At 41.6% G+C, this 14,586-nt stretch overlaps 1 protein-coding gene across 6 annotated transcripts in view; it reads left to right on the plus strand.

Moving 5' to 3' along the window:
• The window catches only part of FOXP4 (forkhead box P4), a 148,614-nt gene that overhangs the window by 82,748 nt on the left and 51,280 nt on the right, over positions 1–14,586 (plus strand). For 5 of the 6 annotated variants that reach the window (XM_033152674.1, XM_033152675.1, XM_033152676.1 and 2 more), the window contains one exon: positions 11,249–11,371. In XM_033152674.1, the coding sequence (XP_033008565.1) occupies positions 11,249–11,371 (123 nt within the window). Of the gene's footprint in view, positions 1–5,383; positions 5,406–11,248; positions 11,372–14,586 lie in introns of those variants that run through there. The other variant, XM_033152679.1, reaches the window with a different exon arrangement.

A 14,586-nucleotide genomic window follows, 5' to 3' on the forward strand; every position in this document is an offset into this window, starting at 1 on the left:
GATCATGCCAATTGAAAAAATCTGGTGATTAGAAAGCAACATTAGATTCTCTTTTGCCATTCTCCTCAAGACCATCCATTTCTGAAGGAAGATTGTGGAGGAAATCTGAAGACATGTTTGTAGCAGAAGGGGGGGGGAATGGTACATGGAAGGAGTAGCAAGTTTGGAGCAAACTGCAGGAAATTGCTTTTCTTTTGTCTGCTGTGGCAGAGAGGGCACTGGTGTGGAAAAGTGTATTTTGCTGATTTGAACTTGAGTGAAATGGGTAATGAAGACAGATCAATACTGGCCCCTCTGCATTGCCTCACTCGAGGAAAAAGAGCTGCCTGTGTGTCTGCTGTGTAGCTGATTCCCCCCCACACACTTGTTCTTACTGCAGTTAGTTCTCTTGCACTCTTCATGACAGAATTTTGTTCCTATGTGCTACACTCTGAACTTGTTTGCACATCACTTTAAACCATAGTTTAAATTACACTGCTTTAAAGTGAACAAGCAACATGCGGGTGCAAAAGTCTCGTTGGCTTACCATCATGGTTTGTCAAGAGAGAAACAAACCATGAGCCCTGGTTCACACATGAAAGCTAGACAGCCTCTGGTTTGTTGCTTCAGCAGCACATTGAGGAACGAAGCTGGGAGGAGTGAAGTGTTGTCTTTTGCGCAGCACGCATCATTGAACATTAATGTGACATGTGAACCAAGCCTCTGTCCCGCTTGAGCATTTCACCACTACTTGCTCTTGCTTTATGTGATTGATTTCAAGAAAATTTGAACTCGTTTTGAACAGATACTGTGTGGCAGCACTGTCCTCAGTCTAAAGTGCCCCTGCACGTAGGATAGGAGTCACTTATACCAGGATAATAGGAAAACTTGGTGCAGGTCTGATGTACAGCCTGACTTAACTAGCCTTAGGAGATCAGCAAATGCAGATGCAACCTTAGAAGGCCGTTAGGGTAACATAAAACATCAGACATGACCTTGTTCCTAGTTTGTTTACCATCAAGGAATGTTAATGTACATTCTTAAGTGTTCTCTTCATCCCTTTTCTGTGGGTTGCAAGAGACATAACATGCATGTGTATATCATACTCTATTTGGAGTGATAACATGTGGTTTCATCTGAACCCATTTCCTTGAGGAAGGTTCTTTCCCAAGAATTGTTAATAATATTTTATGCATCTTGCTTCAAATTACAGAAGTTTATAATCGGGTTCTGTACAGCTGTGTTAATTGGGTTTTGTACAACTGTATAGGTGTAATGTTGGATCTAAAGCTGTAGGCAGATACCAGGGTGGGCCAATGGAATAAATTATGAATAGGACTGGTACTAGATTGCTTGTTAACTTTATGCAGGTTTAGAAAATCAGTCCAAAATCTGTACATGTGTGGAGTGTGGATTGGTATGTACCCATTACCACATTTTATTAGAGTGGGTAACCAACCTTTTGGGGCCAGGGAGCATATTTAGGTTCTTGAGAGAATTGCATGGGAACCAATGCGTCTGGTTGCGTGTCTCCTCCAGGTCACCTCTCCCCACCCCCCAATAGACAGAGTGCATGTGCACACAAATACAAACATGCATTGGGTTGTATTCAAGATAATGTTTTGTCAATGCAAGGATTTTCTTTGTGCAACGGGCCTTTCGCCCCTCCCCCCCCATCTAAGGGTTCTTCTGACCTTTAGATTTCCCATTGTTGACTACTGCTCATTATTTGCTTTTCCATGAGGTTCGGATAAAAATCAGATCCAGTAAAATTAAGTAATCCTCTTGAATTTGTGTCATTTTCCTTGGGTGTCCGCCCCCCTCAAAAAACAAATCGCCATATAATTGAATCTTACATTGGTAAGCTGCACAGTATCACTGATCTGGTACTTGCAAGCACTGCACAAACATTGATCCAAAGCATGGGTCCTCGTTTTGAGGGAACCCCTAGTAAAAATTAGGAGGAACTGTGCTTTGAACTCACATTATTTTGCCATGTCAGAGGCTTTGCAGGCACTGGGGAAGACTTCAACAGTGTCATTATAGCAATGGGCACCACATGTCAACTCTAAGTAGGTGTATGGAACAAGTTTCAGCTGTGTGTGAGCAGTTCCATCCCTGAACTTGCTCTTCTGACTACACCTGGCTTCTTTGCATCTATTGCAGCTCGCTTGCTCTATCCAGATATCTTCACATAATAGCTGTTGTTTTACATTTGCACAGAATATTTATCTGTTGTTTTACACAGCAAAACAAGATTTCAAACAGTGCATCAAACCAAAATATGAGCAGTAGCATTCAGTATTCCGGTCATGCTCATTCAGTCATATGATCCTTTCTCCCTCTGTTCCTCAAAGACAAATTGATATACTAGGTAAGGAATTGCCTTCTACCTTGAAGAATACTGTAACCTCTTTGACTCTTGGGATATTTTATCCAGCTTCAAGCAATAGGAGATTTCATCTAACACAGCCTTCAGCTGAAGTCTTGTGTTATGCTTCATTAATGACTCTTACCCTGATTTAGATGGCACATTCCCTTCAGGGTTGGTTCCTTCTTGCCATATTGCTTCTTTGGTACTGCAGTCTTAAGAATCTGTTCTGCCAAGTTCTGCTTTTTACTTATCTATTTTGAAATCACAACTAACGTCACTGAATGTGGTGAGCTTTCATCAGGAAACACACTTTCCACCACACGCTGGCTGTCCATTTGCATTTCACTCCTAACTCTGATATGGTGGGATTCCATTTGAGTAAGGCATCCTGGAAAAGCATCTCTATTCAGATGCATTGTCAAAGCTTTGTTAGGAAGCCAGCGCTGTTAGTAAGCAGTTTTGTGGAATGGCAACAGGCCAACAAGTGAGTCACTGCCTGCCTTAGCTCACTGTCTGCCAGATGCCAGCTATGACACACGCACACCCACAAACCATTCTTGGAGAGAGAAATTCAGCCTCTCTGTCTACAGACACAATGCTTCTGTTGTTGGGAGTGCTAATATTCAGAGAACAGAGAAGAGTCCATAGTTCTTACGAAAGTAAAAAAGCAGGCTTGGGACAAGGAGTTAGTTGAAGTTTCTGTACTAGTTCAACTTTCATTTGCACCTGAACATTATTTTAATATTTCTTCCTTGTTGAGCTTGCAGTGTGCAAAGTCCTGAACTAACTGGTTGATGCTAAAGTAGTTGATCTTCCCTTTTAACACGAGTTTCCTATAATGTTGGTTGATTGTATAATTCCTATTAAATATTTGAAAGCTTATGCCCAAAATTAAAGTATCTTCTGCCCAGGTGGCCTGATGCTTTGGGAGCTTTGTCACCCTCCCAGAGTATAATATGGTATATTGAAATAATCCATGTGTTTAATGGTAGAAACAAATTCAAGCTTTCATGTTGTATGTTCAGATCATGTCAAAATTGCTATCATGTTACTATGGCTGTGTGAGCCATTAAAACAGGCCTCTCATACTTCCATTGTCTTCAGATATGCCATCCTGCATGCTGTAGCTCAAGGTGTTGCTACGAAAGATATTAAGGGTGAGCAGGCTTAGCTTCCATTTTGATGGAAAAGTTAATTTTGGAGTCCCCAAGAAATGGACTGAAGCCTTTCCCCCCTTAATTGAAGCCCCTGCTCTTAGCCTATTCGTAACTTATTTATCTTTGTTCACGTTGCTCGAGCTAGAAGGGGAAAGAAAAATAGCTGGATAGGGCAGTTATGGCTATCCAAAGTTATGGAGCCTATTGGTCTGTGTTAGTATCTCCAGACAATAGGTGTACACTAAGAGAGGAGATACAACAAGGAAGCATTATGATTTGAAACTTCATTTTTAACAATGCTAATTTCCTGTTAGTACTGGACGCAGTTTTGCATCATTGCTTGTGTCAATAAGCAGAGTACATGTGTTTAGCTTATAACTTTGCAGGGCTGATATACTTTTCAGCATTTGATTAGGACAAATGTTTTCTGTAATGAGATGCAGCTACTGTGTTGACAATTCTTATAATATTGGGTAGAAGATCTTGAGGGAGGTAGATGATAAGATGGTAGAACCCAGCCCTGGAAATGATGGTGCTACTTTTTTCACCATCTCATCTTAAACCAGGAAACAAGAAATCTGGAGGCCTCTTGAGTCCTAAGAATACTCCCATCTTGTAAGAACCATTGCTCATGTATCTTTTATCTTCTTTCCTGCCCCTCTTCCTAAGGAGCCCCCACCATTCTCTGTGTCAGCTTAGCATTTTAAGAGAAAGGGGAAAGCGATTTGATGTAGACAAAGGTTTGTATGAAAATATAATTCTGCTTTGTTAGCAGCCATCACACTCTAAAAGGCACTGCTTTTGTTTTCTTGTAACGTTGTGAAAACCTCATGTCGGATCGAGAGCTGCGGCCCTCACGACTAATCGCCTCTCCTTTGTGTTTTTAGATTATAGGGGCAATTAGTGTTGTCAAAACCTCTGGCAAGTCTCTTTGCTCTTGACAGGGTGTCAGTCCGACGGGCGCGAAATGGAAGGTGTTATAACTCTCCGGTAATTAGAATGCCTCCGATTTTGAAAATGCCAGCCAACGTGTATCAAGCTGGATGCACGGTGTAGTGGTGGGGGTTGGTGGGGAAGGGAGTTCAGATGGGGGATGCAGATGAGCAATTAATTACAGGCTCTCATTCAGAGCACATTGCAGGCTGATGAACAGCAAAGGGAAATTAGCGTGATGCTTGTCTCCTAGTGAGTGGGCATCAACTCCATTCTTTCTCATTCTCGTGGTACTGCTGCCTGAGTTTCTATGTTGATTTTCATTGCTACTTGCATGTTGGAACACCCATTCCGTTGGTTAGACAAAGCACAAAATACTAGTAGCAATGTTCATCAGTGAAATACAGGTTGCAGAGGCCATGGTTTTGCTATGATAACAAGGCTTTATATTAACTACTACACTATAATTTAGTGGAATACCTCACCAATGGCTTTTCCGTGTTGTGCTGCCAGTATTATATTTGGTTTTGCACAAGATGCTTTCAGGTGAATGTTGGAAGAACTTTGCAACTAACTGTGCTATTGATGGATTAGAATCTCTGTCCAGCGTGAAGAAGGTTAGACAGTCTGGGAGGACCAAGGGTCTTACAGCTTTGCTTCATGGACTGATTCTGATTAATGGTGCCTCTTTGGAGCAGTTTTGGAGCAAGCCCACAGCAGTTAATAATTAACTTTGTAAGTTGACTCAAAGTGACTTCTGGAATAACAAATGAAAATTTGGGCACCTCCCTCAAGCCAGCAACCTGAGTAAACAGATAAGACTTGCAACCTGCCCCAAAGGTCAGCAAGCTCCTGAATGCTTGAACCAACAGGACAGAAGGGGGGAGAAATTCCCTGGTAGAATTCCCTCTGCTCAGGTTCCTCCTTCTGAGTGAGGTATTGAACTCCTTGTAAAACTAAAGGTAAGATTGCCCTCCAGCTTGTCACACTTGCTAGGTTGATGGTGGGTTTGATCTGCTTCATCTGACAAACTGCAGCCTTTTCCATCCTGAGTGGTCCAGTGGAAGGGTGAAGACTATTCACTGCAGTATCTTCATTGAGTTGTTCGATTTCAAACAGGGATGGAGGGGAGAGTGCATCCCTGACAAGGGACACAAGAGGGATGAGAGTTTCAGATTGCATTAGCTGTATCTCGTGTATATCCTGGAAGGACTGGGACAGATGTTTTGAATGCATCCCAAATTTGAGCTATTTCTGGACATTCTTTGTTCTTTCACACCGGTGCAACAGAGTGCTAATCCTAACTGGGAAGTTTATTTTCTCTACTTAGAGAAAGGCATGGATGAAATGGAGTAATCATTTGCATTCCCTGTTTAATTTGATTAAAGTGATTTTGTTGCCACTTTCTCTTTGCTCAGAGTGGCTTACAAAGCAGATGTATCTTTCCTCTCTTACTGAAGACAGAAGGAGGAACATCCTCTAACTTCAGCTGGGAGGTCATTCCTTAGTTTCAGTGGCAACTGGGATAAAGGTCCTGGTCTTGGAAACCAATAGTCATTCTTCACAAAGTGAAGGCTCGTGGAGCAGGACATGATCTGACAAGTTGTGTGTCTCTCTATGTGTGAGTGTCATATCATTTCAATTGTCCCCCACATCGGCTAGGTCTAGTGAGTCCTTCATCCATCTTCCACCTTCTAGGAACCCTCTCTTCCCTTTGTATACAATTCAATACTTGGAGCATTAACTCCAAATGGTGCCTTTATTCTCTAAGACAGAGGTTCCAAAACTATGGTCCATAGACCACCAGGTGTCTGCGAGCTTCAATCAGGTGGCCTGCAGCATGTTTGTGGATTTATGGTTGAAGACAGAAGACAGCATATCCATCACATTAAAAATATTTATTTTTAATTGCTTCTTTTACTTCTTTTATTGTATTTTATTGTATAACCATTTGAATTCCATGGAATACAATAGAATGCAATATATAAGAAATAAAACAAGCAGTGAAAATACAATACAGCATCTAGTGCAGCAATTGTAACAACAGCAGAAAAATCGTTAAGTGGTCCTCCAAGACCTTCAGCAATTTTCAGTTGTGCCATGTGGGGTGCTGGTGGTCTGGGCACCACTACTCTACGAAGAATATTCCTGGTAATAGAGAATCCGCAGGCTTTTTGCAGATAGAAAAGACCCAGGAAACTTTATTTAGCTCGAAAAAGTTGTATGCTAGTGAGAGTGGCATGCCTGCTCCAGAGAGCTCTCCATGCAGGAATTTCATTCCTAGGAAAATAGTGTGTTATAATAGTCACTTTTTACACGACAGAGTTCTTAATCTGTGGTGCTGAGAAAATGTGGGTGTTCTTCAAATGCTCTTTGCAGTGAAGCTTGATGAATGGAATAGCGTTTTTAAAGTCCCTTACTACTTCGGTGTTCTTCTAACACCTTTGCCATCTTCCCAGTGCTTGTCCAGTTGATTTCCTGCTTCTGATGCAAATTTCACTGCATGAACATACAGTTGATCACTGTGTGTGTATCTGGATTTTTTTGTGGGCTTTCCTTACACAAAAGGTTTTCCATGCAGGAATTGCATGACAGTTGAAGCAACCTTCACTCTGAGAATAAGGTGTGGTTATTGTTCTTATTACTGCTGCCGCCACTATAGCTATTATAGCAATAATATTTAATATGCTACATTATTCAAAAAGGTGCACTGAATCCCTAAGGGATAGGTAGCTTGGAGACTGGTGTTTCTGTGCACTTGTTAACCCTTCCCCAGGAACATCAGTTTAAAATATGTAATGACAGTTATTCAAGCAGAGCTCATCTCTTTAATACATCCTTCATGAACCTCTCATTCCATACTTTCCACACCTGCACAATCTGCACCTTAAGCACGTTCTCTGTAGGCTCTTGCATCTTTCCTGGTCTTCTTCCACTCTCACTTGAAGCAGGGGTGTGTGGAGTGATCCAATTGTGACCCCCATGTCCATGCGATTATTAAACCAGTCAATCAATTCCTGCCTGGGTGGACTTCTTTCCACTACTACTTTCCTTGTATGTATAGAGGTATGATAGGCAAAGTAGTCGTAGAAGGAAGGTGGAATAACTTCCTCACTACATTTATTCTCTCTTCCTAACAAGAGCACACTGATTTGTCACCTTATCTCTGCCACCACCCAATTGAAACCTAGATGTTCCTCACATGGTAGACCAAAGAAATTATAGGATAGGTGCACTCAGTTCATTCTATGAGGGAATGGCATGCAAAACTCTATGTCCATAGTATTTTCTTTCCGTTCTTCTTCAACACTAAAGCATTGAACTGAAAATAGAGGAACCTGCAGCAAAGAAGTACCATGAGTTTTAGGGATTGGGAATAAGCAGTATATGGATGGCAACCAGCTTTTATATTTTGTTACCTATGAAGGTAGAAATCGCTGCCTCTGTCCATAACTAGTGTGTGAAGGTTGTGGTTAGATGGATGAGGCTTAATTAATGAACTGAGGCTTAATCGAGGTAAAACTAAAAGTGATGCTGATGGGAACTGGAGTGGCAGGTTTTTCTGTTGTGCTGTAGGACGTTTAGAGCAGGGATGCAGGCTGGTGGGTTCCTGGGTCAGTCAGTACTACTACATCTATGATACACTGGCTGTACTTATTTCCAGATGGTAAGAACCATTATTTATGCCTTTGTAACAAAGACTATGTTTGGTCTATATAGGTCTGTCCTTTCAGGCTGTTTGAAAGCTGTAACTAGTGTGGAATGCTTTAGCCTAGCTGCAGGTGAGTGTAGGCAGGGAAAAGTTCCTGCGTTTGGTTCTGAGGTAATTGCAGTGGCTGCCTGTGAGTTTCCAGACCCAATTAAAGCTGCTTTTGTTGCCCTATATTGGGGTGGTCCAAAGTGCAACTCAAGGGCCGCTTGAAGCCTCTTTTGGCACCCCTCGGCAACATTTGACAGTTACCTTCCCCCTATACCCCTTGAGATGCCTTCCCAAAGCTGGGTAAGCAAAGTGCTGGGCTTGAGGAAGGAGGTGCGAAGGCTCTGACAGGGTCCTAGAATGCAGCCTCTTTCCCAAAGCCTAGTTAGGGCCTTCCCAGCTTTGGGAAGGAGATGGGAGGGCTCTAGTAGCCTTGCACCTCCTCCCCAAAGCCTGGTGCCTTGCTTAGCCAGCCTTGGGCATAGCTGTCAACCCTCCCTGCTGTTCCCCACTGCTATATACATAGCTGTCAACCCTCCCTACTGTTTCCTAATGCTATAATAAGGGAATTTCCTGCAAAAAAGGAAAAGGTTGACAGCTATGGCCTTGGGAGGGCAGCGTGAGGGCTGTGTGTGTGTGTGTGTGTGTGTGTGTCAGATTTTGGCCTTCTGCTCCCCCCTCTTCAAGCAACAAGGCAGTGTGCAGGCTGTGTTTTCCATGCCAAAGTACTCTTGCGGCCCACTTGGTATGAAAGTTGGACCACCATGACCTATATATAGCCATTAACAGCCTACTTATCTCACAGGTGAAGTTATCTGAGGTACAAAGAAGCAGTTATTTAAAGTCATTGAAAGCAGAAGTAAAAAATTGTGTTGTAATCTGGAGTGTAAGGGGGGAAAAATTATACTGATTATTTTTGGTTAGATTTGGATTATTTTTGGTTAGATTTAGCAAAGTTAGAAAACAGATGACCCAAGAAGTATGGAAAGAGTGGAGGATATTTAAAGAATACCTAAGGAATAGTGGTATAAGTGGAATCCTAATGGCAGATGCAGACTGAACTTTTAAAGTAATAAATAGAGACTTAAGGAGGAAAAATATGATTTGTAAATGAAATCTATAACTGTACGCGATATAAATATAATAGCTCAAAATGCAATGAGGATAATTGGAGGTGCAAGAATTTGTTTGTAAATAAGAAAAGAAAAGGATAGTAGTATGTATATGTCTATTTTTTGTGTTTGTGTATATGTGTATTTGTATTTGTATGTGTTTTTTTAAATAATATATATATATATATATATATATATATATATATATATATATATATGGTTAGATTTGGTTTTCATTGTACCTCTGTATTAAATACGTTGTGAGATTCCTTGAGCAAATGTATAAAGGCCAAATACAAATGCTTTAAATAACAGTTTGACACCACTCATATTTATCAACTTGATTCTACACCGATTTTTTTCTGAGCTATGAGAAAATACCTAGAATAGTGGTTTGTAGTCTGTGGCTCTCTTAATGGTGGTTTGCAGAGAGCTGGCCATTTTCACCAGAGTTCTTCTGACTTTTGGTTTCCATTTTCAGCCTTGAGTGAAAAGGTGTACCTTTAGAATATCTCCAGGAGTTACTTTGAATTGTGTGAGCAGCTGCATTAAGGCCATACAAATGTAAATTTTTGAACCCAGAAGAACTCCTGAGATTAGAGCCTTTGTTGTGTAAAGAATGCTGAGAATCATTATGACCCTCAACACCCTCACAGAACTACTGTTCTTCAGAACTACTGATTTAAGGTGATGGTGGGAAGCCCATGCCAGTAAAGTAAGTTGGGGGGGGCAAACTTCTCCTCTGCTCACCTTGACATGATTTTTTCCAGAAATAAATTGATAACCCTAATATCCCTAATCCCCAAAGCACCCTCCTAATTTCCCCAAACACCTTCATTCCCTTCCTTATGATCAACCTTTGAGTTCCTTCTTCAAGTTCCCCTTCCAAGAGGGGTTCAAAAAAGTAGTGACAAGGAAAAGGATCTTTCATAGCAGTGCAGACCACAGCAATAATAACCTTTCAGGAGCTCCTCTCGTTGTGAGACTTTTATGGGTGAGCTGAGAGTTTGTTCGGACCCTGGGTGAGATCTTTGTATCAATGTAACATTTTAATATGTAACTGTATTTTTGTAATACTTTTGTTTAAGTTCTCTGTTGTTGCTTTAGTTTTCTGTACACTGCTTAGGTAAAGGGTAAAGGGACCCCTGACTGTTAGGTCCAGTTGCGGACAATTCTGGGGTTGCGACGCTCATCTCGCTTTATTAGCCGAGGGAGCCAGCATACAGCTTCTGGGTCATGTGGCCAGCATGACTAAGCCACTTCTGGCGAACCAGAGCAGCACACGTAAATGCCGCTTACCTTCCCGCCGGAGTGGTACCTATTTATCTACTTGCACTTTGATGTGCTTTCGAACTGCTAGGTTGGCAGGAGCAGGGACCGAGCAACGGGAGCTCACCCTGTCATGGGGATTCGAACCGCCAACACTGCTTAGAGATACTTTAAACATATTAAGGGGCATAGAAGCAAAGTAAATTATATTATCATCATCTACAAGCAATAGTTTTTTCCAAAGGCAAAGAAGTGGTATTATGGAGCCATCAGTGTTCAAGGTGTCTATGTTTGTTTCAGTCTAACCTCAAGTTCAAAACTAGTTCCAAGTTCTGCAATATTTTGTACTGTGTTAAATTACCTGTAGAAATTGAAGCAACAGAATTAGGGTTTCTGACAAATGATTTGTTTATCTTTGTGGTCTTAAGATCTGCTTTTGCCCTGGACTTGCCTCACTGTGTTTGGTCTGTCGTGGGTAAAAGTTGTAGGATTGGACAGACCAGTTTATCTCAACTCTAAGGCCGTGTCCTTGTGAAGTTTTGAGAGGGGATGTGCCGGGAGCCAGTCGGCCTGGCAATACAGTACCTGTAAGTGTAACAGGCATATTGCTCTTGCCCACATGCCAGGAAGAATCAATGTAGCTGTATCTTCTTTTCCTGTTCTCCTACCTACACCCTTTCATTTGGGTATAGTATATGCCATCTTCCACTGTCCTTTGTTTCTGCAGGTTCCAGTGTCTGTGGCCATGATGTCTCCTCAGATGATCACCCCACAGCAAATGCAACAGATCCTGTCTCCTCCTCAGCTTCAAGCTCTGCTGCAGCAGCAGCAAGCAATTATGCTGCAACAGGTAAGACAGCTGGTGTTTGAGTGGCCTTTTTGTGACTGACATTTCATGTGATTTCAGAGGACCGACCTTTGTGTCTCTGCATTTCTCGCATGCAAATACAATGTGTTTTCTGTTTGTAAATTCTGAGATGAGGCACTGATATTATACACTGATGTCCTGAGGCAGAGAGATACTTACTTACCCAGGGTTGCTTAATGTGTCCTTGTTTAGCTGTGATGTGAGTCCTGGACAGCCACATTCTACACTTTCTACTGTAAGAACTTATACCCATGTCCTTTGCCTCTGAATATGGTTTGGCCACAAATATCTAGGCTAGTTGAACTTGTTTTAGTTTCCCCTTTGTAAATGGCAGGTCTTTTTTTGAGAAGGGCTTGAATTGCCCTCCCAATGAACAGTCTAAAGATTGCTCTATTGTAGGGGCCTCTCTTCAAAAAACATTAACAAAACCCTCTAGGATTTTTCTTCTTCATGCTTTATTAGACCAGTGCTAGTATAGTGAAGAGTCTGCCCCCATCAAATGGATTTGGGAGTCAGGTCTTGTCGCAAGGTGGTGAGGTGTGGGTGTGTGCTTGTGTGGGGAGGGAATTTATTTTTCCCAGCAACAAAATCCTACAGATTCATTGCTAATGCAACATTGTTAGTCTTCTGCTGCTCTGCTTTGGGAAATGTCTGGATACCTTATGACAACTGAATAATCATAATTGTACATTGCTTTGCAATGAGATTAGAGTCTAGAAAGGCCCTTATTCCATTTTTGCCTCTTCCTCTCTGCTTTAGCTGTTCCTGTGAAATATTAAGAGCATTAACTATGAATAATTGCAGCAAGTCTGAAATAGTAAGTTGGATGTGTATGCCATTCTAATTAGTACTGAGTCAAAGTATTTGGCCTTTGATTTTTGTAAATATTGGGTTGGGGCAAAAGTGATCCTTGAAGATTGGATGAATCTTCAGGTGCAGGTGAATTTCAAAATTCTTCAAATTGCCATAAAAACAAGATGTCAAGGTTTTCTTTTTCTAACAACACAAAACCTTGGCAGCTGTTCAAGTGGTGGCTTGGCTGCTTTGGTTGTATTCCTGGGATGGAATGCCCCATGGAAATAATACTGTATCTTGATGTAACATCTTTCGGGGTGGGGGGGTGGGGGAGCCATTCATCCATTGTGTAGCATTTGTTTCCAGGGACATTTTGTGCCAGGGATGCAACCAGAGCATCCAGGCTGCTTTTCAAAGTAGCTGCAATCCTTTTTCAAAATAATAAAAATCAAAAGAAACACTCCCAACAACCACATTGTATTTAAGGTAAGATGAAAATTCTTGAGATTTGTCTGCATCCTGGAAAGTTGCCAAATATCTCCATATACACTTTCATGGAGAATGGATAGTTCTGCAAATGTGAAGATCGCGGGATATTCAACCAGCCCTTAATTCAAATATTCCTTGTGTTAAAGACTTGGCACCCAAATCAAGGATGTATCAAGAGTGTTTGGTTGGTGCCCTGCAAATTAAACTTTTGTTGTCTGAATATGGGCTTGTAGTTCAGCTCTCTCCTTGCTAACCATGAGCTATAGCAAAGACCTAGTTTGGCTGTTTGCGATGTGTTGACCAGGTCAATGAGAAATTTAAGAAGATAAGATGAATTAAGGGTGTTCTTATCCAACTAAATAAATTAAGGTGCTCTCACCACTAGGAATTACTTAACTGGAGAAGCTTATTCCATTTAAGAGATATATTTTGACCTAACGCTTTGTCTAGCTGTTCCTCTTTGCAGCTCTGAACCACATTTGCTTGCCCCCTAATTTGGAATTGAGTGTTTGAATAAAAAGTCACCCTTAGCAGCTTATAGAATCATAGAGTTGGAAGAGACCACAAGGGCCATCCAGTCCAACCCCCTGCCAAGCAGGAAACACCATCAAAGCATTCCTGACAAATGGCTGTCAAGCCTCCGCTTAAAGACCTCCAAAGAAGGAGACTCCACCACACTCCTTGGCAGCAAATTCCACTGTCGAACAGCTCTTACTGTCAGGAAGCTCTTCCTAATGTTTAGGTGGAATCTTCTTTCTTGTAGTTTGAATCCATTGCTCCATGTCCACTTCTCTAGAGCAGCAGAAAACAACCGTTCTCCCTCCTCTATATGACATCCTTTTATATATTTGAGCATGGCTATCTGTCTGGTACTTTTACAGACAGACAGAATTTCTTTGGCAAAAGGAAAATGCTTTCTCTCTCAGTTACGAAATAGTTAGAAGAAGGGAGGGAGGAGATAATAAAATCCCCCAACAAAACACAACTGTTTTGATAAACACTTTCTCTAGGGAGGGGGAATGAACAAGAAAACACAGCATCCTCCACACCCTTCTTCCTGCCTTCAGTACCTGTTTACTTCATACATGCTGATAAGAAGTCAAGGTTGGCCCCAGGGAAAGAACAAAGGGTAAACACTAACTTGGGTGGGGTCCTTCCTTCTCTGAGCCTCTTTGGAGCCAGATAGAGAAACATGTTTGACTGCAAATTAAACAGCCTAGGCCGGAATAGCTGGCATTCTCCACAAGAAGAAAACCAAACATCACACCTCTCACCTCTTGACCCAATGTTCTCAGAATCCCATACAGAGACCAGGTTTTGATTGGCTTTTGGGTAAACAGAGAGGCTTTCCAAACCTGTTCAGCAGACATAGAGAGAAAAGTTTCTGCTGTCAGCACTGTCAACTACAAGCTGATAAGGACTTTCCCAGAATCCCCAGGGGCATTCCTCAGGAGCCAGCTTTTTTCCCTAGTGTTGAAGAACCTGTGTCGACCTCTTATGTGGTTCTGGCCCCCTCCTGTGGAAAACAAACCAAATCTGTAGATTTAGAAGGGCACAGTGCATTAAATTAGAATTGGCATCCCTTTGAAAATCCCTGTATAATACCACTCAGCACACAATGAGAATTACCCTTTATCCAGGAATCTTAGGTCACACTGTAGAGTATTAAGTGTTTATGTGCAGTATATACTGGCATGCCTGTTTCATAGATAGCAAAACTGAGACGCTAAGTAGAAGTGAGTTATGATATCCCAGAGCCCCAGCCACACTCTCATTGTCACGTTTTTGAGGTGTAATTTTTTTAAACAAAAAAATAAATTGCATTTTTAGGATTTTATTTTATTTTTTGCATTTTTATTTAATAAAACCAAACTTTTGCTTCTTATAGCCCATGCCCAGGACATCCAGAAACA

The sequence above is a fragment of the Lacerta agilis genome, chromosome 6 (genome assembly GCF_009819535.1).
Source record: "Lacerta agilis isolate rLacAgi1 chromosome 6, rLacAgi1.pri, whole genome shotgun sequence".
Lineage (NCBI taxonomy): Eukaryota > Metazoa > Chordata > Lepidosauria > Squamata > Lacertidae > Lacerta > Lacerta agilis.